This window comes from Martes martes, assembly GCF_963455335.1.
Source record: "Martes martes genome assembly, chromosome: 13".
NCBI classification, from domain to species: Eukaryota; Metazoa; Chordata; class Mammalia; order Carnivora; family Mustelidae; genus Martes; species Martes martes.
Genome location: NC_137901.1, coordinates 83,099,788 through 83,127,461, shown reverse-complemented (window position 1 = coordinate 83,127,461; position 27,674 = coordinate 83,099,788). Strand labels below are relative to the sequence as shown.

The 27,674-nt window shown below is 53.0% G+C and overlaps 1 protein-coding gene across 2 annotated transcripts; it reads left to right on the top strand.

Moving 5' to 3' along the window:
- Window positions 1–1,691: 1,691 nt before the first annotated feature.
- Window positions 1,692–22,007, top strand: OAS3 (2'-5'-oligoadenylate synthetase 3). 2 transcript variants are annotated; one of them, XM_080821123.1, is made up of 16 exons: window positions 1,692–1,959; window positions 4,307–4,589; window positions 6,222–6,397; window positions 7,472–7,710; window positions 9,319–9,472; window positions 9,908–10,252; window positions 11,348–11,630; window positions 11,946–12,121; window positions 12,911–13,161; window positions 13,595–13,739; window positions 14,680–14,853; window positions 16,146–16,431; window positions 17,489–17,664; window positions 17,993–18,231; window positions 18,979–19,126; window positions 19,323–22,007. In XM_080821123.1, the coding sequence occupies exons 1-16, from the start codon at window positions 1,783–1,785 to the stop codon at window positions 19,332–19,334; spliced, it is 3,264 nt and encodes a 1,087-aa protein (XP_080677249.1). In that variant the 5' UTR covers window positions 1,692–1,782; the 3' UTR covers window positions 19,335–22,007. The 2 variants fall into 2 exon arrangements, with proteins under 2 accessions (XP_080677249.1, XP_080677250.1); XM_080821124.1 differs by having other exon boundaries at window positions 1,701–1,959; window positions 14,767–14,853.
- Window positions 22,008–27,674: the final 5,667 nt, after the last annotated feature.

Here is a 27,674-nt window from a genome sequence, read left to right as displayed (position 1 = left end):
TGGGGGATTTCTAAAGTGACCTGTGAATCAAGAAGATGACTGATGGATGGGAGAGCATGAAACCGGGGCTCTATGGCTGAGGACACCTGGCTTGAAGCCCCCCAACACCCCTCCACAACATCGAGCCTACAAAACCATCTTCTTCCTACACTTGAATACCTCCCAGTGATGTGCCACTCACTCCCCAAAATACAAACCCGGTGCACACGGTGGTAGTCTGGCACCTCTTCCTCTGGTTCACTATGAACTCTGACGTTCACCCTCTGTTTCCTTTAGGTTAAGGCAGACTTCAGGAAGTCCTCATTAACATTCATTGCTGCTGGAGGTACACTCCGAATCAGAGTATATCCCTGAGCGATGAGACAGAGGACTAGTTTTGAGTGACAGAAAGGAGGAGATGGACTGGGAATGAGCTCAGGTTCTGGTCCACTGAGTAGAGGAGCAGCAGCCAAGCCACCAGAAAGGGAGAAGACAGGCGTGAAGACAGAAACATCAATGAGCTACCTGGTAGATTCAGGTCTCCACTCTACAGCTTTCTATCCGCCTCATTTTGTGCAGGTCCCCAAAGAGACTTAACTCCCCTCATAGCTTTATAACATCTTAAAATGTAGTTTTGTGTGAGGCATCATTCTACGCTGACCTTCCTTCCTCCTTTTTCCCTCCTTAAAATAATTCTTACAGACGGACTCCAGAATGATATGTTTGAAGTTTTTAAAAAATGGAATTGTAAACATTTTGGAATTGCATTAAATGTATACATTATGTAGGAGGAGTTGGCTCCTGTAGGAACACAGCGCTAGTACTGATAGCTTGCGCTGGGTTCCGGTCCAGTCTGAAAACTGTCCAGCTATGTATGTGACCTTGGCCAAGGTGCTTCCATTCTCTGTACCTTAACCTCCTCCTCTATCAAATGGGTATGATAAGAACAGCACTTACAGGGGCGGGCACCTGGGTGGCTCAGTGGGTTAAGCCTCTGCCTTCGGCTCAGGTCGTGATCTCAGGGTCCTGGGATCGAGCCTCACATCGGGCTTTCTGCTCACAGGGAGCCTGCTTCCCCCTCTCTCTGTCTGCCTCTCTGCATACATGTGATCTCTCTGTCAAATAAATAAAATCTCAAAAAAAAAAAAAGAATAACAATTACATCCTGGTGGTTAGGAGAACTCAAGGGGAGGATGGTCGAAAAGCAGGAGGGACACCTGTTTTGCATGTTTTCTTTGTTACTGGCGGTGTTTAGAATGCCTCCTTCAGCCAGAGAGCCAGCCAGGGGATCTCTGAGGGAACAGGCTCCTCCAGGCTGCTCAGCTGGAGGTGTGACCACGTCCTCCCGTGAATCCTGCACGTTTCTTAAATGCTCAGGGTCCGTGGTTCGGTGAGAGCGCTCGAGCTCTGTGCACCTGCTGCTGTCCCGGCGACTCGTTCAGGCGCGCGCTGTTCACAGGAGCTGGCGGCGGGGCGGGGCGGGGCGGCGGGCGCGGGTCCAGGGGAGGCGGGCCCAGTGCTGGCAGCCGGGAGGCAGAGGAAAAGAAACCAGGCTTGGGACTGGAAGGCGGAAGTGTGTGCAAAAGTCTGGAGCTGCGGAAAAGAAATGAAACTGAAAGCGGGAGGGGAGTGGCATGTCTGCGAAGTTGGGAAGGAGGGACGCGTGGGCAGGCTGGGGCAGCAGTGCCGCCCCACCCCCGGCCTCTGCGCGCAGAGCCGAGGAGGCCTGGGGTTTGCAGGCACCGGGGAGCGCGCAGAGCGCGAGAAGGAAGCCAGGGCGCATCAGGGTACCTGAGCCGGGCCATGGACGTGTACCACACCCCCGCCGCCGCGCTGGACAACCTGGTGGCCAGCAACCTGCTGCCGTCCTCCGAGTTCCTGGCGGCTGCGCGGCGCGCCCTGGGCGACCTGGCAGCCTCCCTGCGTGAGCGCGGGGGCCGCGCGGCTGCCCAGCCTTGGAGGGTGCTGAAAATCGCCAAGGTAGGCGCCTTGGGAAGGGGTGAGGGGTGTCACCTAGAAACGGGAGCAATCCTCGGAGGATGTTGGCGCGTGACCGCGGGCTTCGCGGACAGGGATGGTTTCTATCGGCTCTTTTCATTCTCGTCTTTGAGATTTAAACAACACACGTGCTGTGCGCCAGCGCTGTTGGAAGTGCCCTGAAAATAGACAGCACACCACAGACCCGCCAGGTAGGGACAATGAACCCCACCTGACACATGGGAAACTGAGGCACAGAGACGAAATAATGTTTCCGAGCTTGTAAAAAATCCAAAATTCATTGACTCACTCAGTGCTTCACCTGGTCCAGACAGACTCCAGTCCTCACACCACAGCCTGATCCTAAGGGTACAGAATCACAAGTATTCTATAATAGCTATAATAGCCATAATAGCCTAATTTACTGAGAAACTACCCAATAACAATAAACGTCTCGTTAAATGAGTCATCTCGCTTAATGCTCACATTCAGTGAGGTGGGGATTATTGTACCTGTTTTAGGACTTGAGAAACTGGGACTGGATGTGGGTGACCCACCGCCGCAGGCCACTTTTTGTCACCCCAGGATGCCCACAGACTCAGGGAGGAGACGGGCGTCACCCACGAAACCCTCAGCACAAACTCAGGGGCGCCAGGGGAGCGTCAGGGGAAGCTGGCTGGAGTAGAGGGACTTGGAGCTTGTCCCGGAAGGGATGAGCAGGGGATGACCCCAGAGCAGCTGGTGGTTTCCTAGGGCTGAGGCTTGGCTTGGGAGGCAGGAAAGAGGAAGGAGAAGGAGAGACTCGCAGCCTATGAGATGTGGAGGTAGATTTCTGCCTTGGAGGTGGACAGGGAGAATTTCTTAGGAGCAAGAGTTTAGGAACCTCTAAAGCTTTGGCATCCTTCGCTTCCCTGGAAGATCTGGAAACAGCTCTCGTGGCTGAATGTAGCTTATGGCCGCCTGATCGTTCCAGGCTTTGAAGGAGGCCTTGGTGAAGTAGGTAAGGGCTACGGGCTACCTTTCCAGTCTTGAGATGCTGCTCCCTGCGGAATGGGCTCCTTGGAAGAATGTCTGATTCCAGGGCGGGGGTAAGATGCGACATGAGCCTGGGGCTTCTAGGTAGACCAGAAAGCAAGGAAGGCATGGCCTCTGGAGTCCTGTCAAAAGACACACCCTGCCAGGGCCAACATGAAGGGGCTCCCCTGCTCCAGCTAGGACCACCAAAAAAGTCTCTTGGCATTGCCAAATGTCCCCTGGGACAAATGTCACCACCACCCCCCCCCGCATTGGGGACCACCATGTTCAAGATGAAATGACACAGTGGCTGGAATTTCTTTTTAAATCGTATAAGGAAGAAAAGAGGGGTCGAATTAATGGAGCAAATGTGGCAAAGGTCTTTTTACAACCCTCTCTTCTTTTGTGTAGGTTTAGAAACGTTCATAATAAACAGTATTTTTTAGTGAGTTAATCTATGGGGGAGGGGTGCAGGAAGAATGTAGGCTTGGAGCCGGACCTCGGACCTCCCAGAGTTGACTTTCTGAGTTCAAAGCACCCGGTGCTGCCTCTGGGCGGGGAGTTGGTAAACAACCTGCCCTGCACTTTCGTTTTCCTGTTTCCTCCTTGGTGAAGTGAGAGCAATGGTGATACCTTTCTCCCAGGCTTGTTAGGGAGCCTCAGTGAGACGATCGTGTGCAAAAGAGCTCAGTCTACACTATTTCTCTTTGCTCTGCCCCGTTTCCCCTCGGTTGGCAGCCCCCGACGTGAGGAGCTGGCGGCAAAGGAACTGGGATACCATTGAGGTAATGAACGATCCCAGCTTGGTGGTGCTGGTGCCCCTGGAGGGCTAACTCTGGTTCTGGTCTTCTCTGGCTGTTACTCACTTCACCACCCTGAACCTCCCTGTCTTGTGTAACCACAAGGAAACCACATCAGGGGTATTACTTGGAAGTGAGACTATGGTTTGGCAGACATTTGACAGGGGGGAGATTCTGATCGTGTGTGTTTCCTTCCGGAGTCCTCGGTGGACAGCTTTACAGGGAGAAACACCTGTGAGAAAAGTCCCGAAAACTCAGGGAGTCCGATCATAGCTCTGGACCACATCCCAGGCAAAGGTCACAAATGTGTTCGGCAAAACAGAATTTGTTTCACCCACCGTTTTCATTTTTAAAAAAATTTAAAAATTTTGAACTCACAACAATGGTCGACATCGGTTGCCAACATTTAGAAATCAAGGATTCGCAAATGAAGTTGGCTTTTCTCAAAAACCCAGGGCCGGCTGTGCTCGACGCGCCTTTCTGCATGGAGTCGAATGCCAGGAGCTGTGTGCCCACGGTCTCCCCTTTCTTTGTAGGGAGGCTCCAACGGCCGGGGCACAGCTCTGAGCGGTGGCTGTGATTCCGAACTTGTCCTCTTCCTCACCTGCTTCAAGAGCTACGAGGATCAGCGTGTTCACCGGGCAGAGATCCTCAGAGAACTGCAGACCTTGCTACAATCCTGGTGGCAGAAACCCATCCACGGTCTGAGCTTCGAGTTTCCTCGGCAGGACAGGCCCGGGGTCCTATGGTTCCGCCTGGCATCCCCGGACCTTGAACACTGGATGGATGTCAGCTTGGTGCCGGCCTTTGACGCTCTGGGTGAGGGGTGCCTGGCCCTTTCCAGGCTTGGGGGTGGGATCATTAGGAGTAAGACAGAGCTTCCAGTTTGGGCCCTGTTCCCCCCGCCCCGCCCCCGACCTTCTGTGTGGCCTGGGGAACCGTCTCTGGGCTCTGGTGTCCTCACTGCCCATACTGAGTCTGGGCCAAAAAAGCCCAGTTGCTCCTGGGTCTGTGGTCTTGGTGTCCAGATGCTTGGCCCTCGCTTAGGCAACTTTCCTTCAGCCACTGCCTAGAACTGGGGCTGCTCAGCTCTTCCACAAATACCCCAAAGGAGAAGGCAAAGGGGCATGCGCCCGGCAGTAGGGGGCTGGGGACAAGGCCAGAATTCTGCAAAGTCTTGTCTTTTATCTTAAAAGCATCAATGTGATCTTTGCGTTCCCCTTCCCAATATACCCATGCCTGATTTAATATAATAATGAGCCCCTGTGCCCGCATCTGTAAAATGGGGTTAATAATAATGGGACCCTAGTTATCCATTTTACGGAGTTTTTGGAAAGACTGTGTGTGTTCATGTATGGGATGAATTTTGAATGGTGCCGGGCACATGGTGGGGCTATATGAGGGCTTGCTTCTCTTCTTCTTCTTCTTCTTCTTCTTATTATTTTCCACTATTATTATTATTAACCATGATGCCCCTGCAGATAGCCCTCTTGAGTTTCTCCAGTTATGAGGTCCTGGCAGAGAGCCACACTCTCCCCCACCTGGACACCCACCCGCTTGGTACATAAACATTAATCATAATAGCTACTCCTTATTAAATGCTGCCCTATTCCAAGCACCTGACATATTTTTATCTCATTGCAAACAAACTGACCGAGCCTGTGCTGTCTTAGCTTCCTTTTCACCAAGAGGGACGCTGAAGCACAGAGACAGACAGTAACTCACCCAAAGTCACACAGCAAGTAGGCGGTGTCAGGAACCTGGGAAATTACGGAGCGTGCTTACTTTTCCCAGGCCGGGCCCACGGGAAGCGGTGGCGGGAAAGGCACCGACTGTGAAGCTGGCCCGCTTTGGGTTCCCATCCTGTCTCCATCACTGGCCGGCTGTGTAACCTTGGGGAGAGCCTGAGTGACTCTGCGCCTTGGGGTCCTCCGCTGTGACATGAGGCGAAGACTACTTGCCCGATTGGGTTTTGGTGGGGCTCTGGGGGACTCACGTGAAACTTTCAGCCCGGCGCCCGTCTGGCGTGTCGGGTGCACTCAGACATATTAGCCGTCGCTCGCTGCTAAAGCATCAGGACCTTTTGCCTTCTACTTCTCCAGCTTTGTTTCCTTTCCCTAAGGCACTGATTAATTAAAGGTAGGTTTGGCGTTATTCTAGCGCTGCCCGAGGGAGCCTCGGGGAGGGAAGACTGCGAGGTTCTAGGCACTCCCGACCCAACCGGAAGCATCGCTCCTACGGCTGCCCTCCTTCAGCCTGGCCCTAGCTTTGAAAGGAAGGGACTCCTCCTTCTGGTCTCGACCTTTCCTCTCTGCCTTCTGAGAAGCTCCAGGCTCTCGTCCTCATCCTCCAAACTCCCATGCTAGTGGATCCCCTGCCACCAAATTCCCCCCAGTGTCTCCGTCCTGTGCCTCAGAACCTATCCCGACTTACAGCACTTCCCACCCCCAGGGCCACTCAATTCCAATGGCAAACCCGCGCCCCAGGTCTACTCGACCCTCCTCAACAGCGGCTGCCGGGGCGGCGAGCACGCGGCCTGCTTCTCAGAGCTGCGGAGGAACTTTGTGAACACTCGCCCGGCCAAGGTGAAGAGCCTGATCCTGCTGGTGAAGCACTGGTACCGTCAGGTGAGGCCGCCACCGAGGCTCCTTGCGCCAGGCACTCGCGACTGTTTGAATTTGTGATTTCATGCCAGCGAGAATATTTTCTGAGGCTTCACAGCCATTCATGTGTCTCTTTATGGGAACTTGCCTGTTCCTGTCATTTGTTTATTATTTTCTACCGCATTAGCTGTCTTGTTGTTGTTGGCTTGTTGGAGATCTTTATATATTCTGGGTGCGAATCCTTATTGCGTTGATATAACGCAAATCTTTTTCTCCTAGTCCCAGGCTTGTACTTCCACTTTGTTCATAGGTCTTTCGTCACAACAAATGTTTGAATTTTAATGGAATCGGGTGCCCTCATCTTTTTCTTATGTGATTTGTACTTTGTGTCTCGTGTAAGGAGGCTTTGCCTATCCTGACTTTCTAAAATCATTCTTCCGTGTTTCCTTTCGAAAGTTTTTAAGATTTTTCTTTTCCTGTGGTTTCAGGGCTTTGAAACTATCTGGAATATTTTATGTATGGTGTGAAGTAACGTGGAGTTTGTACACCTCCCGTCCCAGCCTCAGGAATAACGCCCTCCCTCCGAAATATTCATGTTTGTGGATAGACTCTTGGTTATGGAGGAAGGGGTGCCCAGCCTGTGCCTGGAGGAGAGGGGTCAGCCCCACAAAATCTTAGGGCACCTAGCTTGGTCCTTGTGCCAGACCACGCATCCTAAAGCAAATCTGGTACGAGGAGGTGCTGGATAGCCGTCCTTGCTCAGCCGCTGACTTGCCCTCTGACCCTGGGCGAGTTCTGCCACGCTTTCCCTTGGGGAAATCTGTAATGATCTCACACTGCCCGCTAGTCTCTCTCTGACTGCTCCCAGTCCCAGCAGCTGGGAGCTCACATGAGCCCACGACTTTGCTGAAGCTCCAGGAGTGGGGGCGGCTGAGAAATATCAGTTTGCTCCTAGAACCCAGCCTCTCGTCCCCGGCTTCCGCCTGCGGGCTCCTGCGGCCCCGAGACTGAGCGATCCAGCCAAGTTCTGCAGAAAGCTCTCTCCTTCTCCTTGCTTCTCTTACCTTAAGCTCTTAAGCTCTCCTTACCCTCTCACAGGTGTGCCGGGAGGAGGTGAGGAGGGAGGTGCTGCCTCCAGCCTATGCCCTGGAGCTGCTGGCCATCTTCGCCTGGGAGCAGGGCTGCGGGAAGAATGCCTTCAGCCTGGCCCAAGGCCTGCGGACCGTGCTGGGCCTGATCCAGCAGTATCGGCACCTGTGTGTTTTCTGGACCCTGCACTATGACTTCGAGGACACTGCGGTCAGCCGATTCTTGAAGCAGCAGCTCAAGAGACCCAGGTACCTCCCCACACCCCCTCCCCACTCTCCTGGGCTGGGGGCCACGGGAGATCATTGGGAGATCATTAGCAATGATAAAATAAGTCTCCTCGGGGTGCCTGGGTGGCTCAGGGGGTTAGAGCCTCTGCCTTCGGCTCGGGTCATGATCCCAGGGTCCAGCTCTCTGCTCAGCAGGGAGCCTGCTTCCCTTCCTCTCTCTCTCTCTCTGTCTGCCTGCCTCTCTGCCGACTTGTGATCTCTGTCAAATAAATAAATAAAATGTTAAAAAAAAAAAAAAGTCTCCTCTCCTGCGGGCCTTTGTGGGGGCCGGAGCCAGGTGCCGCCCGTGTGGTTCCCAGTCCCTTGGACTCGGCCCCAGAGGGAAATTGCAATTCCTTGGGGCAGTTTTGTTTTTAAAGATTTTATTTATTTGAGAGAGACAGAGCACAAGGAGGGGTGCAGGGGCAGGGAGAGAGGCAGATTCCCCAAGGAGCAGGAAGCCCGATACATAACTTGATCCCAGGACCCCGAGACTATGACCTGAGCCCAAGGCAGATGCTTCACTGACTGACCCACCCAGGCCCCCTGCTCGGGGCAGGTTTTTGTTTTTTTAAAGATTTCATTTATTCCTTTGAGAGAGAGAGCACAAGCAGGGGGAGAAGCATAGAAAAGGTGAAGCAGACTTCCTGCTCGGCGGGGAGCTCGATGCGGGGCTCCATCCCAGGACCTGGAGATCATGCCCCGAGCCAAAGGCAGACGCTCAACCATCTGAGCCACCCAGGCGCCCCTCACGAGAGTTTTTTAAAAAGATTTTTCTTGTGTGAACATACTGTGTGCGTGAACATTTTAGCGACGCACAGCATACCCATCCAAAGGGCCCGTTTTGTTGACTTAGTATAAAGTGAAGGTCCACCACCAGATCAAGGGAGAATATTTCCAGCGCCCCAGGAGTTTCGCTTTCCTCTCTCCCGCTCAGTGACATCCCTGGGGTGACCCCATTCTGACAGTTACCCTCCCAGTCCTATTTTAAAATCTTACTGAAAGGGAATCAGAGGGCACGTGCTTTCGTGTCTGGCGTCTCTTCCTCAATGTTAAGTTTGTGAGGTTCTGCCGCATCTTTGTGTGTCTTGTTGATTGCTGTGCATTGTTTCGTGCGGCTGAATCGTCTTCCACTGTGGGGATTTATCACACTCCGCCTCCCAGTGCGCTGATGGTGGACATCAGGCGGTTTGTGTTAGGAGAGGGCTGGTAGGAGCCGCCTTGTACGTGTGCTCCTGTGTGCATGCCGGGTTGGAAGCACGCGGAGGAAAGACAAGGCTAACCTTAACCCTAACCCTAACGCTAACCCTAACGCTTCCGTCTTACGACTCTAATGTGCATCTAGAGTTGAGGACTCTATCTAAGTCGCCCCAATTTAATAACAGCCCATAACAGCCCACCGAAGCAGGCACTGTTGTCATCCCCGTTTTGCACAAAAGGAAACGGGCTCGGAGGAGGGAAGTCATCGACCCCAGGTCCCACAGCTGGGAAGTAGAAGAGTGGGGATTGGCACCAGCTCGGCTTGACCTCAGAAGCCCCAGTCTTGACCATCGTACTAACCAGAACCTTCCTGTCCCTCTGGCTTTGCAGGCCTGTGATCCTGGACCCAGCTGACCCCACGTGGGATGTGGGGAACGGCGCAGCCTGGCGCTGGGATATACTGGCCCAGGAGGCAGGGTCCTGCTACGAGCGCCCATGCTTTCTACAGGCGGCAGGGGGCGCTGTGCAGCCCTGGGAGGTGCCTGTGAGTGAGGGGCTCCGGGGATCCTTGTTAGGTGTAAAGCCACACCTACTTCAGGGGCGCAGTGTTTCCTGAGCATCATCCACCGGGCGCTGGGGCCCCAGGGTGGGGGACAGAGTGGGGAGTGGGGGCCGCGGACACGCGAACAAGCTGTTCACCAAGCCCAGCCTGCTTGGAGGAACACCTCTGTGCTCGCGGGCTTATTGTCTGCTTGTCACACCGTGTCCGCCCAGCACAGGGGTCCTTTCTAGAACTGATCCTGTCTGTAAGCGCATCCTTTTCTAATCTGCACAAAGGCACCCTATGGGCTAGCGGTGGTTCTCCCGCTTCCCCATTCTGAGTCTCAGTCACCCTGACTGTCCATTGGGAGGGGGCTGGTGAGAGAAGGGATGGGGAAACTTCAATGCCTGTAAGACAACTCCTTCTACATACTTCCAGGGTCTTCCGCGTGCTGGGGCCGCAGGTGTAGACCACCCCATCCAGCAAGGCATTGCCCAGAGGCCCCCTGAGGAGAACAGCAGTCTCCATGCTGTGTGCCCCAGGACAGGGGGCAGGTGGCCCCCAGGCCCAGCTCCTGGCCGCTCAGGGGCAGCCAGCATCATCCCTCCCACGCTGGGGACGGCCTCGGATCTGTCCCAGATTGCTGCCAAGGACCTGGACCGCTTCGTCCAGGACCACCTGAAACCAAACCCCCAGTTCCAGAAGCAGGTCAGCAAGGCCATTGATGTCATCTTGAGCTGCCTTCGTGAGAAGTGTGTCTACAAGGCCTCGAGAGTCAGCAAGGTGAGTCTGTGGGGGGAGACACTGATGGGACTGTCCTGGGGCACCGCAGTGAGGAGGGGAAGGAGCCGAGGGCCGGCAGGCAAGTGGACATCCGTGGAAGGGGAGTTTGCTGCCCTCCGAGGTGAATATCTGAGTGCCAGCTTTTAAAAAAACTTTGATGATGGTTTTTTAAACTGCTATTACCATAATCAGACAGCTTCCCTCCTCTGCTCAAAATCCCCTGCTGTTTCACGGAGTGTAATGGCCTCACGGCCCGTAGGATCTGGTCCTGGGTCTTTCTCTGACCTTCATTTACTCCGTACCGGCCTCCTGGCTGCTTCTTGAACTCACCAGGCACTGGCTGGTGTCTCTTTCTGGAAGGCTCTTCCTCTGATCCACTTGGCTCCCTCCCCTCCTGTAAGTCTGGGACCCAAGTCCCCTTCTCACAGAGGCCTGACTGCTCAATTTACAATTACAACCTCCCTTCCACCCCTGGTCCCCCTTCCTGACTGACTTGCCTCCACACAGCACTTAGCATTTTCTGGGAGCTGTTGTCTGCTGACTGTCCCTCCCTCCTCCCCCCTCTGCTAGAATATAAATTCCGGGAGAGCTGGGACATTTTATGTACTCCCATATCTTGGTACACTTGAGTGCTCCATAAATAAGTGTTGAATGAATGAATGGGTGAATGATGGATGGATGGATTGGTGGGTTGATTGAAACAGGCCAACAGAGCACATCTGCAGGCCCCATCTGGCCCTGGAACCTCAATTTGCAACCAGTGATCCAGATGTGCCATCAGTAGGTGCTGCAGATATTTGGCTAAAATCTTTAATACCGCGCCCCCTGTTATCTGTTGCTGCACGTTGGTCTGATTTTGTGCAGGGCCCGGGGGTCAGAGGGCAGGTGCAGACAGGTATAGTCAGACTCTTCCAGGCTTCCAGGAGTCAGAGGTCGCAGCCCTCGTGCAGCCTGCCTCTGTCGTGCTGTCCCCGGTCCTGGCCTCAGTGAGCCAGTCACATCTGGGCCACAGATGGGGACCAGCAGTTGGGGTCAGAGTCTGACCCCTGAGCTCACGGAGACACTGGTGGGTCTGAGATGGTCCTTCCTCTGCAGGGGGGCTCCTTTGGCCGGGGCACAGACCTGAGGGGTGGCTGCGATGCCGAACTCATCATTTTCTTCAACTGCTTCAACGACTACAAGGACCAAAGTGCCCGCCGCCCAGAGATCCTTAGTGAGATGCGGGCACAGCTGGAATCCGGGTGGCAGGACCCAGTCCCTGGCCTGAGCCTCAAGTTTCCTGAGCGGACCGTGCCCGGGGCTTTGCAGTTCCAGCTGGTGTCCACGGCCCTAGAAAGCTGGATGGATGTGACCCTGCTGCCCGTCTTTGACGCCGTGGGTGAGGGCCGCCTCCAGCCTGTGCCTTGGAGACTAATTCCTTTACCCGCTATGCTACATAGCTTGTCTGGGGTCAAGATCCCCCACTTTGCAGAGTTACTGGGTGCATTAGTGAAAATTACTAAAAAGCACCCGGCACGTATTTGGTGCTTAAAAAAAGAGTCCCGATTGCTGTTCTGTTGTACATTGTGTATTGTTGATTGCAGGGCTACGTAATTAACGTTCAAATATTAATAAGGGCTGGTGAGTGGCTGGGTTGGGACATGCAGATGTCTTCGTTAGAGCTCTGCCCTAAGAGCGTTTCAAATTTCCACAGGGCAGCTCTGCGCTGGCGCCAAACCCGCGCCCCAGATCTACTGGACCCTCCTCAACAGCGGCTGCCAGGACGGCGAGCACGCGGCCTGCTTCTCAGAGCTGCGGAGGAACTTTGTGAACACTCGGCCGGCCAAGCTGAAGAGCCTGATCCTGCTGGTGAAGCACTGGTACCGTCAGGTGAGGCTGCCAGACCCCCTTGCTCCACTCAGGAAGCAGCTGCTGTCATGGCAGCTGCCTCAGCCAATCAGCTCCTCTCCTGGGCAGACATCTCCCTTCCTTCACTTCTTACTGGCCATCCCCAGTAGAAGGACCACCTCCTCCATCTCCATCCTCCACTTCCTGCCCAGACCGGAAGCCCATAGCTACGAGGAAGTCTTTTCTCCATCGGACCGCCAGGGCTCGTTTCTTGTGGCTGAGTTCACCATCCTTCTCTAGCTGCTCAGTTTCTCCTCGCTCCTCCCACTGCTAATGCTCTCCCTTCCCCTCCTCCCCCCAAGCCCTAGCTTATGCTGTTCCACCATCACTGCCCTCTGTGCAAATTGTATTAAATAACCCCTGAGCATCTTCCGGAGCGGCCCCACCTAACACTTCTCTGAAAGCCCTCGCGGTCATGTGCTCATTCAACAAACACCTACTGAGCACCCACTGCTGCTTACATCACTATGCTGACAGATGTTGGCATCCCAAGCTGAGGATATTGCGGCCCGCATTTCTTTACACTCTGAGGAGAGACTCCAGGCAAAGACCAAGTCTGAGATTCTTAGTCTTAGGTCACTGTGTGACCTTGGACAAGTCACTCCCCAACCCCCAGACCTCAGTTTATCCACCTGTAAAATCAGAAGGGTTCTATTTTTAACGTGGCTTTGTTTTTATATACCCCTCCCTCTCCAAGTCCCTGGGGCCATGCTTAGCACATAGTAAGATGCTCATGTCCACTCATTCTTTGATTGGCTTTCGGTGACATAGGTCGCAGCTCAGAACAAAGGACAGCAGCCAGCCTGTGCCTCTCTGCCCCCAGTCTATGCCCTGGAGCTCCTGACCATCTTCGCCTGGGAGCAAGGCTGCGGGAAAGATTCTTTCAAAACGGCCGAAGGCCTAAAGACCGTCCTAGAACTTGTCCAGCAGCACCAGCAGCTCTGTGTCTACTGGACGGTCAACTATAGCTTTGAGGACCTGGCTATCAAAACACACCTTCTTGGCCAGCTTCAGAAAAAGAGGTGCAGACCCACTTCCCCATTGCCTTTCCTCCATCATCCTTCACCTCCCTCATTGTTGCCCTGGAGTCATTGTGTCCAGGAGAGGTCCAGAGTGGGACCTGGGTACCCCAACCCCATTTGTCACTGTGCTTCCTTCCGGCCTCTTTCCTGAGGAAGCATGGACACAAGGAGCCCCCAAAGAAGCCAAGACCAGTTTCATTAACACAATAAAATACCATTTCTGAAATTAAGGGACCACCCAGTACCTTCCTGACCGAGGTGGCCAGGCAGGAACCCTACTACCGTGCTTAAGAGAGACTGGGCCAGCCCTAAGGTCCTGACACTCTTCTCCTTCTCCCCAGCTCCCACACCCTTCCCTAGTCTCTCCCACCCCCTCTGCTCCTTCACTGATTCCCACCTTCCCCACCTGCCCGCCCACCCACTCTGCCCCCAGGCCCCTGGTCCTGGATCCTGCCGACCCCACCTGGAATGTGGGCCAGGGCAGCTGGGAGCTGTTGGCCCAGGAAGCAGCAGCTCTGGGGACACAGGTCTGCTTTAGGAGTGGAAAAGGGACGTCTGTGCAGCCCTGGGATGTGATGGTAAGAGGGGAGTCCCTGGAGTGGCGGACGGTGTTGAGGCCCCCCTTCGCAGATCGCCTCTCCCTGCTGGTGCACACATCCCCAGCTGCTGGGAGAGGTCACTGATGATGCCTCGCCACTGAGACATAGGTGGTTCGGTCCCAGCCAATGCATGAGTGACATGGGATACAAAAGGCCCACCCTTGTTTGAAGGTGAGGCCGGCTCTGTGATGTAATTCTTAGTCCAGTGTTCCCCCGGGGGGGCTCAGCAGAGGCTTTCTCCAGCTGGAGCCTTACTTAGCTCCTTCCCTGGCTCTCTCCTACTTCCCTCACTCCCCTTCTCCTGCAGACACCACCCCCAGTTAATCCATGCACAGGAATCCCCATCACGGGCTCTGCTTCTAGGGAACCCCACTTAAGACGACAGCCAGCTCCCAAAGGGATGTGAGTTTATCGCATTTGCTGTTGTTCAGCAGAATCTCATAACCAGCGCTTAACACTCAATTCAGCCCGTGAAGCATGGGCCTTGTTCTTGCCCCCATTTAAAGTAGGGAGACTGGGTGCCTGGATGGCTCAGTGGATTAAGCCTCTGCCTTCGGCTCAGGTTATGATCTCAGGGTCCTGGGATCGAGCCCTGCATCGGGCTCTCTGCTCAGCAGGGAACCTACTTCCCCCGCCCTCTCTGCCTGCCTCTCTGCTTACTTGTGATCTCTGCTTGTCAAATAAATAAAATCTTTAAAAATAAATAAAGTGGGGACACCGAGGCTTTGTGATGGTGGTGGATCCAGAACTCGAACTCAGGTCCTGTGGATGCTACTACAGAGACCTACCAACCAGCTGAGAAAGTAAAATGTTATGGGAGATAGTGAGAGTCTCATCCTCTTAGGATATCAAGAGTTAGGGCCAGGACGGTCACAGGGAATCCTGCCTCAAGCTGGCCCTACCCGGATTCTTTCCATAGCCTGCTCTCCTTTACCAAACCCCAGCTGGGGACCTTGACAAGTTCATCAGTGAATTTCTCCAGCCCAACCGCCAGTTCTTGACTCAGGTGAACAAGGCCGTCGATGCCATCTGCTCATTCCTGAGGGAAAACTGCTTCCAGAATTCTGCCATCAAAGTGCTCAAGGTGGTCAAGGTAAGTCCCCGGAGAGCTGTGGGCAAGGCGGGTCCTGCAGGCTGGTGATCTTTCCTAGACCAGGGCCTGGCCTGACCCACTTCTATCATCCTTATGACAATCAGCACAAGGCCAAGCCTAGAAGAGAAACCAGAATGTGGTTGTGGGTGGATGGCAGAGGAAGGACCCAGACATGTCCAACACATCTCTTTTGTTTGCTTGTGACAACTAACTCAAAAGGAGGAACAAAAAAATATATAATAGCTGATGCAAATGGAAAGCCCTGGAGTGGTGCTACTATCAGGTACAGTTCGATCTAGGAGCCCATGCAGGGTCATCAGGAGTGAGCTTTTCATCCCAGCTCTTGGCTCTGCCATCTTCTGTTTTGGACAGGCCCTTTCCATATGATGGTCCTTGGCATCTCTAAACTTCCAGAAAAGGGAATTCTGTTTTCTTAAAGTTCAAATAGAAGTCTTGGAATTGAGTCTCATTGACCTGACTGGGATTTATACCCATCCCCAAACTAATCCGTGGGGCCAGGGAGACATGCTCTGACTGGCCAAGCTTGGCTCATATGATGGAGTCCTTTCCACATGGACCTGAATGTGTGGGAGGAGTGATTCCCCAGAGAAAACCGGGACGGTGATCCCAGAAGACAGAAGGGATGCTCTGTGTTAAGAAGTCACATTATCCACTGTATCAGATACAACCTCAGTCCACAACTGAAGTCACAAGTGAGACCCAGGTCAGCTCCAGAAGATGGTCAGCATGGAGTCAGTCATTAAAAAGTCCCTGGTGATTTGCTGTGTGACCTCAGGCAAATACCTTTCCCTCTCTGATCCTTATCTTTCTCGTCCATAATACTTGAAGATGATAACCTGGTTCACTGGTTGTCCACCATGGTTTCACTTAGAGCCACTTAAAAAATTATACTGATACCCAGTCTCCCTCCCAGGCCAATGAAATCACAGTCTCCGGGGCATAGGAGCCAGACATCCGTCGTTTTTTAAAAAAAAACTCTCCTGATGCAGATAGGCTTGAGAGCCACAGGCCAAAAAGAAAAAAGAAAAAAATCTCTCAAATCTCTCCCAGCCCCCAAACGTGATGGGATGAGAAAGTTTACATTTGTTGAAAGGTTTAAACTTCTGTCTTGCACATTTCTTTTCCTCATAATCATACTATGTATTAACCTCATATGAAAGAGGTAAAACAGAGAGGTTAGGTGACTTGTCCAGGTTCACACAGCACGTTTCTGACCCACAGGCTCCAGCAGGAGTCCTTCAGGGGTCAAACCACCTCTGTGTCCTCCCCAGGGCGGCTCTTTAGCCAAAGGCACGGCTCTGCGAGGCAGCTCGGATGCGGATCTAGTGGTTTTTCTCAGCTGCTTCAGCCAGTTCGCGGAGCAGGGCATCAAGCGGACTGAGGTCATCTCGGAGATCCGAGCCCAGCTGGAGGCATGTCAGCAGGAGATGCAGTTCGAGGTGAAGTTCGAGATCCCCAAGTGGGAGAATTCCCGCGTGCTGAGCTTCTCCCTGACGTCCCAGACAATGCTGGATCAGAGTGTGGACTTCGATGTGCTTCCAGCCTTTGACGCCTTAGGTGAGGTACCCAGGCATAGTCTTGAGAAGGGGAAAAACGGAGGCTGGGCTGCCAGGGATGGTATTCGGGGTGGTGCTTTGCACAACCAGAGCACAGCTGCTCACAGCATAGGCCTTATATGTGGGCATGTTTATCATCACCCTCCTGCAGAGTGTCTGGAGAAAGGGACACTTTTCTCTAATTCACGCAACAGTGTTATGTGGCCTCATGGTGGCTCTGGGCTGGGTCCTAGTGTCAGCAGTTGCACCGGCATGGTGGTTGACCTTGAGTGAGGGACTTCCCTGCCTCGAGCACCAAGGTCTTCCTTCACCTGACGATGCAGGTATCGGGGTGTCACCCTGCATCCCGTCTTTACATACCTGTGCGCCTTCTCCTCCACCTGCCATGGACCCATAGGATCCACGAGTTCTGTAAACGTGCCGCATATGTGCCCAGCATTCTCCAGGCACCGAGGATAAAGCCCTGAACAAAACAGACACAGACCTCTTAGTATCGGTTCAGTTCTGAGTTTGCCTCGGCGAGTTTGCAGGAGGACGTCCCCTGTATCTGAATGTATTTGGTTCCCGAGGTTGGGAAAACAAGTGACAAGGAAGGGATTCATCCAGAAAAGCATCCAAAGCTACACGGTTTCTTCAGAAAGCAGGAGTTTGAATGTCAAGGAATGCCTTTAAGGACAACGAAACCAGAGAGTGACATCAGCTCGCCGCGTGCGGTCCTACCAGAAGCTCTGAGACCGAGGCTCTCCCTTAGTTAGAGACGCTTGAATGAGCATCCAAGAGCCCTTAGGGATGTGTTAGCTCCCAGCCGAGACTTTCCTCATTATAGGTAAACGGAAGGGTTGAAAGGGGACAGGAAGGAAAATGAGATATTTTAACACTGGGTCATGCCATGTCTGTGCTCCAACTAAAATCACCCTGGGACTCCCCGCCGCCCCCCAGTGGGTCCCAGCCCAGCCGTTAGGGAGATGCCCAAGTAGGAGGTCCTGGACATCCTTGCTCAGTTGGCCCCAGCAGGACTCTGGGGAATGAGCTGATGGTGGCCTCCTCTCTTTCTCCAGGCCAGGTGGTCCCCGGCTACAGGCCCCCATCTCAAGTCTACGTCGACCTCATCCACAGCTACAACCACGCGGGCGAGTTCTCCACCTGCTTCACGGAGCTGCAGCGGGACTTTATCATCTCTCGGCCCACCAAGCTCAAGAGTCTGATCCGACTGGTGAAACATTGGTACCGGCAGGTGTGATGCGAGGACGCTCCCCCCAACCCACCCGCCACCAACCTTCCCATCGAGGTCCTGGGCGGGGGCAGGGGGCAGAACCCTGGGTTGGTAGAGCAGAAGGAGCGGCACTCCCCAGCCTGGGGGACCTTAGTTAGCTTATCTGGAAAATTGGATTGATGTCACTACTAGGTCACAGGACTTGAAGGGATAATGCACGGCCGGGCGTCTGACACGTGGAGGTGCTCTGTAAAATTTGGGGGTGGGCTTGCCAGCTCTGGAATGGTCCCTCCTGCTCCTCTTCATTGCCAGTGTGAACCAACACATCCTCTTTCCCCTTATTCCCCAGTGCAACAAGATGCCCAAGGGGAGAGGCTCCCTGCCCCCCCAGCACGGGCTGGAACTCCTGACGGTGTATGCCTGGGAGCAGGGCGGCCAGGACCCCCAGTTCAACATGGCCCAGGGCTTCCGCACTGTCCTAGAGCTGGTCAGCCAGTACCGCCAGCTCTGTGTCTACTGGACCGTCAACTACAACAACAAGGACAAGACTGTCAGAGACTTCCTGAACCGGCAGCTTCAGCAGCCCAGGTTCTGGTCCTCCCTCCCCATCACAAGGTCTCAGAGATGGGGTAGCTCACTCTCCCACATCCGGAGGGCACAGAGCAGGGAGAGCAAAATCCTCTTCCTAAGACCGAGCTCCTTTCTAACAGGGATCCCCTTAGCACCTGGGGGACAGGCAGTCCGTTTCCTCGTCCCCTGTAAATAAGGTTGCCAGATGAAATGCAAGGCTCCAAGTCAAGTACCAATTTCATATAAACAAGGAATCACTTTTTAGGATAAGTATATCCCATGCAGCATTGGGGATAGACTTATGTTTATCCAAAACTCAAATTTAACTGGGCATCCTCTGCTTGCATTTGTTAAATCTGGCAGCCCTACCTGGTAACCCGCCAGGTAATGTAGGCATGCCTTATTCTTTGGGATTTTGCCTCTCTCTCAAATGGTGCAGAGAGAGCAGAGATGCTTTCACACCTCCAGCCCGTGGGTAACTTAGCATGGTGTGCTGAAAAAGACTCTGAGGTGGTGCCATCTGCCACAGATGTAGGAAGGGAGGGTGATAGGACCGGTGCCATGATCAGTTATGGATGCCAGGTACCTGCTGCCAGGGTGTGGCCCAGATGAACACAGTGATCGATTAGTGATGTCTGCCCTGGATGCCGATGGGAGAAGTGGCCCGTGCAGAGTGTTGGCTGAGGGAGGAGACTAGTCCAACCAATCTCTCAGGAGACACCCCGATGTGACCAGGAATAAGCCTGACTCTAACGGCAATTGCAGGCCCATCATCCTGGATCCGGCTGACCCGACGGGCAATCTGGGCCACAATGCCCGCTGGGACCTGCTGGCCAGGGAAGCTGCCGCCTACATGTCTGCCCTGTGCTGCATGAGCAGGGATGGCACCCCCATCCGACCATGGCCGGCGAAGGTAGGAGAGCGGTGGAGCAGCAGGGGCAGGCTTCGTTGGGGGCAGCGTGCCCAGGGAGGGCCAGGACTCCGGCCAGAGGGGCAGGCCTTGCCGTGGCCCCACGTGCACCCCCTGCCCTGTACACTCAGGGTCCCTGTGGTCTCGGCTTCACCGGGAAGGTTAGGGCTAACCAACTTCTTCTGCCACCTTCCCCCAGGCTGCTGTGTGAAGGCCAGAGTCCATGTTTGTACCAGATGGACAAAAGGACACCAGCCCTCGGCATGAGGAAACTCAGGGTCACCTACCAGATGTGTGTGTGTCTATGTGAGAGACACACACACACACACACACACACACACACACACAGACCGATCCAGCCTCTCCGTCCAGCCTCCCCATTCCGTGCTCTCCTCCTACTCTGTGCAGCCTGCCCACCTGATACGTGTGGGTCTGTGGGCTGGCAGCAGCCTGGGTTCCCAGCCTCCCCGCCGTGCTTCTGCTCTCGGACAGCGACAGTTGCATCCCACACTGCCCCTGCTGAGAATGTCCTCCTCCTTCCCGACTTCTGTGCCTGTCCACACCAGCTCATGTCTGCTGCCAAAACCCCTCCCTGTCCTGCCAGTGGCCTCTCCTTCTTCCCTAGTCCAACAGCTTCTCACAGAGAGGACAGTCTTCATGCCTTTTGTCAGCCACGGTCCGTTGCTAGTGACTGCCTGGAGCCCTGTGTCCTGGAGGATTCTGGAGAATGGATACATACCTAGGAAGAGTGACCTAATCAATTAGTGATGTCTGCCATGGACACAGCAAAGGAACGTCACGGCGTGATGCTGTGATTGATTAGCAGTGTCTGGCCTGGATGCAGGAAGAAGGTGCTCAGGGGCCTACAGTGTATGGCTAAGCTCCTGAGTTGCTCTCTGAGCTCAGCCGCTGGCAGGAGAGCATGCTATGTGGGCTAGTTTTATCTGTTATACATGGAGTGGGGCACATGTACCATGCAGCCCCTCTCAAGGGATGCCTGACTGCCATTTCGCCAGAGCCTGATTTTCTTGCCCCTTCCTGCTGCACTCATTCCCCACATGTGCATCCCGAGACCATGCCCTGTTGGCCTCCTGAATTTTTACTGGGCTCTTGTCTTCTCTCCTGGCCTGTGGGAGCGTCACTCGTGGGATTCTCCATCCCCAGAGCCTGGACATGAACCAGTGCACCAAAGACAGTGCTCAGCCTGCTTCTCTGTGACTTTAGAGCAAAGGCACCAGGTCCGTGCAAGGGGCACTCCTGACCCCTGGGCCAGCAACAGCATCCCTTAGTCATGGCTCAGCACAGAAAACAAAACAGTCCAAGAATCGTAAGCAGAAAGGGCTTCCATCTAAATCTCTGGGTGGTCTGGAGGAGCGAAGGGCAGGGACCATGACCAGACCGTTGGGGTCAAGATTAGACCAATGTGGTTAAAGCAGAGGTCAGGAGGCCACTGCCACCGCTGACACTCACACCCACAAAGCGGGGGGCCGGACCCAGAACGTGGGCTCTGGTGGTCACAGGCATCGCTCAGGGCTTGCTGGCCCCCAGCACGGCAGGAAGATGCCTCCGGTCCCCCTCTGTCAGCACGGTCTAGATTACAGCCAGAACTCGGACAACGGGGCAGACTGGAGGGGGCTTGTGTCTCCCACCCACTGTAGCACAGGGCGGAGCAGGTGCCCAGTGCCGACAGCCCAAGTCGGGGATGGCAGCCCCAGCAGATGCACTGTGAATGTCTGTTGGGTGGGTGAGCGGGTGGTCCATCCCAGGGGGAGAAGCAGAAGGAGACAGAAAGGAAGGAGCCCCAATGCATGCCCTGCGTGCCCCCCGCGGGCCTCAGCAAGCCTGACTCCCCATGGCCCGTGGCTGGGCATGCTCTAACAGAGTATGTCAGATCTGCTCTCTGGGAGGGAGACCGTGACCGAGAACGGTTCCTCTGCTGCCCCTGGGACTATAGGGAAGTCTCAGAGACCAAGCCCACCAGCACCTCCTGTGCACCCCCATCTGGTGTGAGGGCACATGATGCCAATAAAGTGTCAGACTCACCTCCCTGACTGCATATCCGGGGGTGGGACTCTCAGGACCCCAAGTCACACCTTTGTGGTTGGCCAGTCCCCAGGACTCAGGACTGACACTTGCGGGCCACAGAGACCTGCCCCCGCCAAGCACGCAGCAGCAGGTGAGGACCTGGCCTTGACCTTGCTCCTCCCGGGGGGAACCGGTGATGGGTCTCAATTCGGTAATTCCCATCTTCATTGCACAGACTCTAGCTCTCACCCCCACAAAATGGCTCTTGAATGAGGGGAGTTGTGAGATAGTGGGAATTGATGTAGCCCCAGTAGGCAGGAGGTAAGGAGGACCTGTCCATCACCTGGGCTGGGCTGATCCCTGCAGGGATTTATTCTACTCTAGCTCCTTGGTCTTTGACAATGACTGCCCTGGTATTGACACAGTGACTCCACCATGACTTTGGAGGGCTTAGCCATAGCCTTAGATGGATGTCCGTACCAACTTGATTTCTACATTTAATGATCCTAGAGATACTCCCCAAAATGCCCACGAGCACTTTTCTCTGGAACTAAAGGTCTTAAGGAAACATACACGTGCAAGGAAAGTTCAGATAATGCAGGGAAAAAGAGCTCTGAGGAGAGAGTAGCCCAGGCAGTATTAAAACTTACTGTGGGAGGGGACACCTGGGTGTCTCAGTCGGTTAAGCGTCTGCCTTCAGCTCAGGTCATGATCTTGGGGTCCTGGGATCGAGCCCCGCATCGGGCTGCCTTCTCACCCAGGAGTCTGCTTCTCCCCTCCTCCCTCTCCCTCTGCGGCTCCTCCTGCTTGTGTTCTCTGTCTCTGTCTCTCTCAAATAAATAAAATCTTGGGGAGGGTATGTGCTATGGTGAGTGCTATGAACTGTGTAAGACTGATGATTCACAGACCTGTACCCCTGAAGCAAATAATACATTATATATTAATTTTTTTAAAAACCACCTTAGTAGGAAGCCTTAGGGGATAAAAAATAACGAAAAGCTAAATGTGATCAATCAGCCATTGCGAGCCCCGCAGAGCCAGGGGGCCTCCCCGGTAGCTCACAGAGGCTCTATCTCCTGCGGCTGGAGAGTTGGGGAGAATGAGGGCCCGGTCCAGAAAGGCAGCACGCACGTAAAACAAGACTCCAAAGAAAGTGTCAGGTTTGTTTGTTTTTTTAATGCTTTAATTTAATTTTTAATTTTTAAAAAATCATCCTTGACATGTAATTCACGCACGGTGAATCTTGATTTATAAAGGGAACAGCTCAGCGGTTTGGGGATAGTCACAAAGTTCACATTTAGGATACTCACCAGGTGAGCCATGTCACAAGGGGCATCCGCTATCCTGATTCTAGAACATTCTCACCAGCCCCAAGGGAAACCTGAAATCCATCAGAACTCACTCTGCATTCCAGCGGCCCCTCCCCACCCAATCCCTGGCCACCCACTCATCGGCTTCCTGACTCTATTAGCAACACTTCCTACAAATGAGATCACACCGTATTTGTCCTTTTGTGTCCGGCTTCTTTCACATAGGGGCACGTGCTCAAGGTCCGTCCGCGTGGTGTGGGAGCTTCTACGTCCGTGGTTCCCCCTTATTGTTACTGGACGATATTCCACTGGGTGGAGAGACCACACCGGTGGTCATCCCCTGGTGGGCGTTTGGACTGTTTCCACGTTTTGGCCTTTATGAATGTTGGCGTGGGATTTTACGCAAACATGTATTTTTATTTCTCTTGGGTGTATCTAGCCCGGAGTGGAATCGCTCGCTTGTATGATAACTCCGGGTTTAACGGTGACGAACCACCTTAACGAGTCCCCTGGCTCTGTGCCAGTCACCCCGCCTCCAGCAGTGAGGGGGGCTTCTCCATATCCTCCCCAACACCTGCTATTGGCTCTCGGTTTGATGATAGCGCCCCCTAGCGGGTAATCAGGTCTGCTAACTAAGGTCAGGACCCTGCTCGGGAAAGAGTGGGACTCTAGACACGCAGCCCGGCGACATAAGGGCTGGAGACCCTGAAGATCTGGATTCCCCAGATTCCTCTGAACCCTCAGAGCGGCTCCCCTCCCGTTAAAAGCTAGCACCTCCCCCCTTACAAGGAGACCCTGCAGATGCCTCTCTTCTATAAATCATCCCCCTGCGGGGTTTGAGGGGTAGGAAAAGAATAAATGAAACGAGATGAGATCGGGAGGGAGACAAACCATAAGTGACTCTTAATCTCACAGAACAAACTGAGGGTTGCTGGGGGGAGGGGGATCGGGAGAAGGGAGTGGGGTTATGGACATTGGGGAGGGTATGTGCTATGGTGAGTGCTGTGAAGTGTGTAAACTTGGCGATTCACAGACCTGTACCCCTCGGGATAAAAATACATTATGTGTTTATAAAAAAAAATAAAAAATTAAATAAAAAATTGAATAACTTATCTATAGGATTCAAAGAGGAGATCGTAAAATAACATTGAGTGGAAAAATAGCTGTAAAATATTAAATATAACTTGTATTATTAACATAATCTTCATAAGTACTCAAAACAATATCTCTTATTAATTTCCAGCTAATATGTATAGTAAAGTGATAAAAACATGAACTTGATCCATGACCTTGGATACTTCTGGGGGATAATGATGGGAATGTGATTGGAAAAGAAGGGATTTTTGACTTTATCTGATTATTGCTTTTACAAAGACCTGCAACAATAATAAAATATTAATATTTTTTTAATTGGAAAAAAAAATCATCCCCCTGCCCCGTGAACTGCACCCATGCCCCCTCCTGCCCAGTGGGTGAAGTCCCAGAACAGCCCAGCCGGGGATGCTGGGCCGAATAAGGGACAGATGGACCTGTACCCCAAACAGCCGGAAAACCCAGCCAGCGCAGACCAAGAAAAGCCAGGTGGGTGTGAGTGGGAGTGGACCCCAGGGTCCGCTGACCAAGGGAGCCCCCTGTGTAAGACCGGATGAGGAAGAGCTTATTGATTTGGAAGCCCCACGTGGAATTCAGGACTTCATACCCTGGCCAGGAGTCCAGGAGAAGGGGCAAGCTCGCTGCTAGCAAAGCTTCTAGAAAAATGGAAAAGGTGAATAAAAGCCAAGCTGAGTGAGAGCCCAGTGATGATATTGCCTGAAGGATGGGGGCGATGGGACTCGAAGGTCGGGGAGGTGGGCATGGGGGGGCGGGGTATGCCACATAAGGCCAGAAGAGCCACCAAATCATCACCCATGGAAAAGCAGAGAAGACACCTTCCCCGGGCCAGGAGGAACAGGCCAGTGAGCAGAGCCGGCATCACTAGGAAGCTCGAGTAGCCCCCTCCATAGAAGACATCGTCACGGTCCCCAGATAGCGCTGGGGATGGGGGGACTTTGAACTAATATCAGCCACAAGACAACACTGAGCCGTCAGGTGGACAGAATCCTCCTGTGAGAGGTAGGGGTGAGGGGGCAGTGGGGAGGCCCTGAGCCCCAGAGAGTTAAAGAGCTGATAGTAAAATAGGGCGTCTCTAGGAGCAGACTAAATGGGTCACAAACCAGGGAACTACTCAATTTGCACCATCAAGATACTTCAAAGACAGATAATTAGGACACGGGGAACTTTCCCCCCAAATGACACCGTCCCTTCCCCAGCGCTTCCCAGGAGTCCCATCTGGGACCCGTGACAACTCCGTACGATCCTGGAGTGGGGTGAGGACGGCGGGCGGAGGAGGATGTGAAGATCAGTACTAGAATAACTATTAAAATTTGAATAGAAGGATTTATTCTTTATATGTGCTGTAAGAAAGGATAGCATCGTATCAATCTTAGAATTCTAAATCACATCACTGCTCTGTGTTTATGTAACAAGATATCCATATGTTTAGAGAATACATATTGAAATATTTAAGAGGAAAGAGGTCTGGGCAATTCTGACATGTAAACAGCCTCATCGGTTCAAACAAACATTCCAGTTGAGGTGGGGGGGGCGTGTTGATAGTGGCAGAGGTTGTGCTTAGGAGGGTAGGGGGTCTCTAGGAAATCTCTGGGCCCTCTGCTTAACTTTACTTTGAAATACGAAGTCTAGGGGCGCCTGGGTGGCTCAGTGGTTAAGACTCTGCCTTTGGCTCAGGTCATGATCTCAGGGTCCTGGGATTGAGCCCTGCATCGGGCTCTCTGCTCGGCAGGGAGCCTGCTTCTCCCTCTCTGCCTGCCTCTCTGCCTACTTGTGCTCTCTCTCTCTCTCTCTCTATCAAATAAAATCTTTAAAAATAAATAAATAAATAAAATACAAAGTCTATTTTAAAAGAGAGAGAGAGATGGGGCACCTGGGTGGCTTACTTGGCTGAACATCTGCCTTCAGCTCAGGTCATGATCCCAAGGTCCTGGGATCGAGCCCTGAGTCTGGGTCTGCTTCTCCCTCTGCTTCTCCCCCCGGCTCGTGCTCTGTCTCTCATTCTCTTTCTCAAATAAATACATAAAATCTTTAAGAAAATAAGAAAAAATGGGCATAATATCTGTAACATGCACTCAAATAGAACTGTGTGATACCCATAAGATGTCCACGTGGAAAGAATGAGGAAACAATGTGCTGAATGAATATTGTGGGGGAAGGGCATAAGGGATTTCTTTATACTCACCTTGCACATTTTCTCAGGGTTTCAAATTATTTCAAAATAAAATTTTAAAAAATAATCATAAAGCATGGACTTTGGAATCAGGTCCTGTGGAGTGAGAGCCTAACCGGACAACCTACGAGCTGTGGGACTTCCCACCTCTCTCTCCCCACCTTCCTGTTCTCCTCTAGAAAAGGAGCCTGCTGATCCCTGACCAGCCTACCTCTAGATGTGGCAGAACAGTCCTAAGGACAAGGAGAGATGCTCACAGGGTGAGTGTGGTAGTTAAGATTCTCTATAGAGAAACAGGACCAATGCAGTGTGGAGATCCAATTCAGGGAATGGCTCTGGCTGTCCCAAAGGCTAGCAAGTCCAAATTCCACAGGGGGAAGGCTGGAGACCCAGAAAGAAGTTGATGTTGCAGCTTGAGTCTGAAGGCCACCTGCTGGTGAATTTCCTTCTTCCTCAGGAGAGGGCAGTCTTTTTTCTATGAAGGCCTTCAACTGATTGGATGAGGCCCACCCGTGTTATGAAAAGTCTTCTGCGTTATGCAAAGTCTACTGATTAAAATGTTAATCTCATGGGGAAAAGAATAAAACACACACACACACAAAAACCTTCACAGAAGGATCTAGAATAAGGTTTGACTAAATATCTGGGTGCCATGGCCCAGCCAAGCTGACACACAAAATTAATCATCACAGCAGAGAAGGGCCTTGTTCTTCCCACATCTCAGGGAATTTTTGCCCTTCTGCATTATTTTTTATTGCTAGATGGAGAGAGCCGGTGGGAGCCATCTGGGGGGTTTCATTTTTCATAGAGCTCTGAATGGACTTGCACATCTGACTCCCCTTTGGCCTGTGCAACCCTGGGCCCATGTCCTACCCTTCCTGGGCCAGGTAAGCATGTGCTGAGACCCCACAAGTATCCACAAGCATGCTGACCAGTCCTGGACCTCTATGTGCCCAGGGATGTAGCTGTGGGATGTTGGTGTGTTTGGTGGGGTCTGAAGCCAACAACCAAGAAAGGATTCTTGAGGGACGCCTGGGTGGCTCAGTTGGTTAAGCGGCTGCCTTCGGCTCAGGTCATGATCCCAGCGTCCTGGGATCGAGTCCCACATCGGGCTCCTTGCTCCGCGGGGAGCCTGCTTCTCCCTCTGCCACTCTGTCTGCCTGTGTTCACTTTCTCTCTCTCTCTAACAAATAAATAAATAAAATCTTTAAAAAAAAAAAAAAAAAAAAAAAAAAAAAAAAGAAAGGATTCTTGAGACGTCGTTGGTGCAAAAAAAGGTGGTTTTGTTAAAGCACGGGGACGGGACCCCTGGGCAGGAAGAGGGGCTGCCCTGGGATTGTGAGGGGTGACTGATTATATTCTTTGGGGGTTCGGGAAAGTAAAACTAAGGCAAGTCCCAAACCAACTAACTTTCTTTCTTTCTTTCTTTCTTTCTTTCTTTCTTTCTTTCTTTCTTTCTTTCTTTTTTCTTTCTTTAAAAAGATTTTATTTTTTATTTGAAAGAGAGAGAGAGAGCGAGCCCGAGCTGGGGGAGCGGCCGAAGGAGAGGGAGAAGCAGGCTCTCCCTTTGAGCTGGGAACCCGATGCTGGGCTCCATCCCAGGACCCTGAGATCACAACCTGAGACCAAGGCAGCTCCCTAACCGACTGAGCCAGCCCGGTGTCCCCCGGAGGGTTTCATACGCTGAAGAAGACTCAGCATCCTGGAGGCCTTGCCATTGTCAAGCTCAGGCGGCGTTTCCCTCTAGCAAAGCGCTAGCATTAAGCCAGTTGGGGGTTTCCCAGAGGAACGCCGTCCTCCGCGTGCCTCCTCAAGAGTTTGTCAGGCTGCAGATTTGAAGGTGTTTCATTTTATCTACATTTCCTTCTGCCTTGGTGTCCCACATCACCCAGCAGCACAATTAGAACCTGCGTCCGGCTCAGACTTCGCCTTT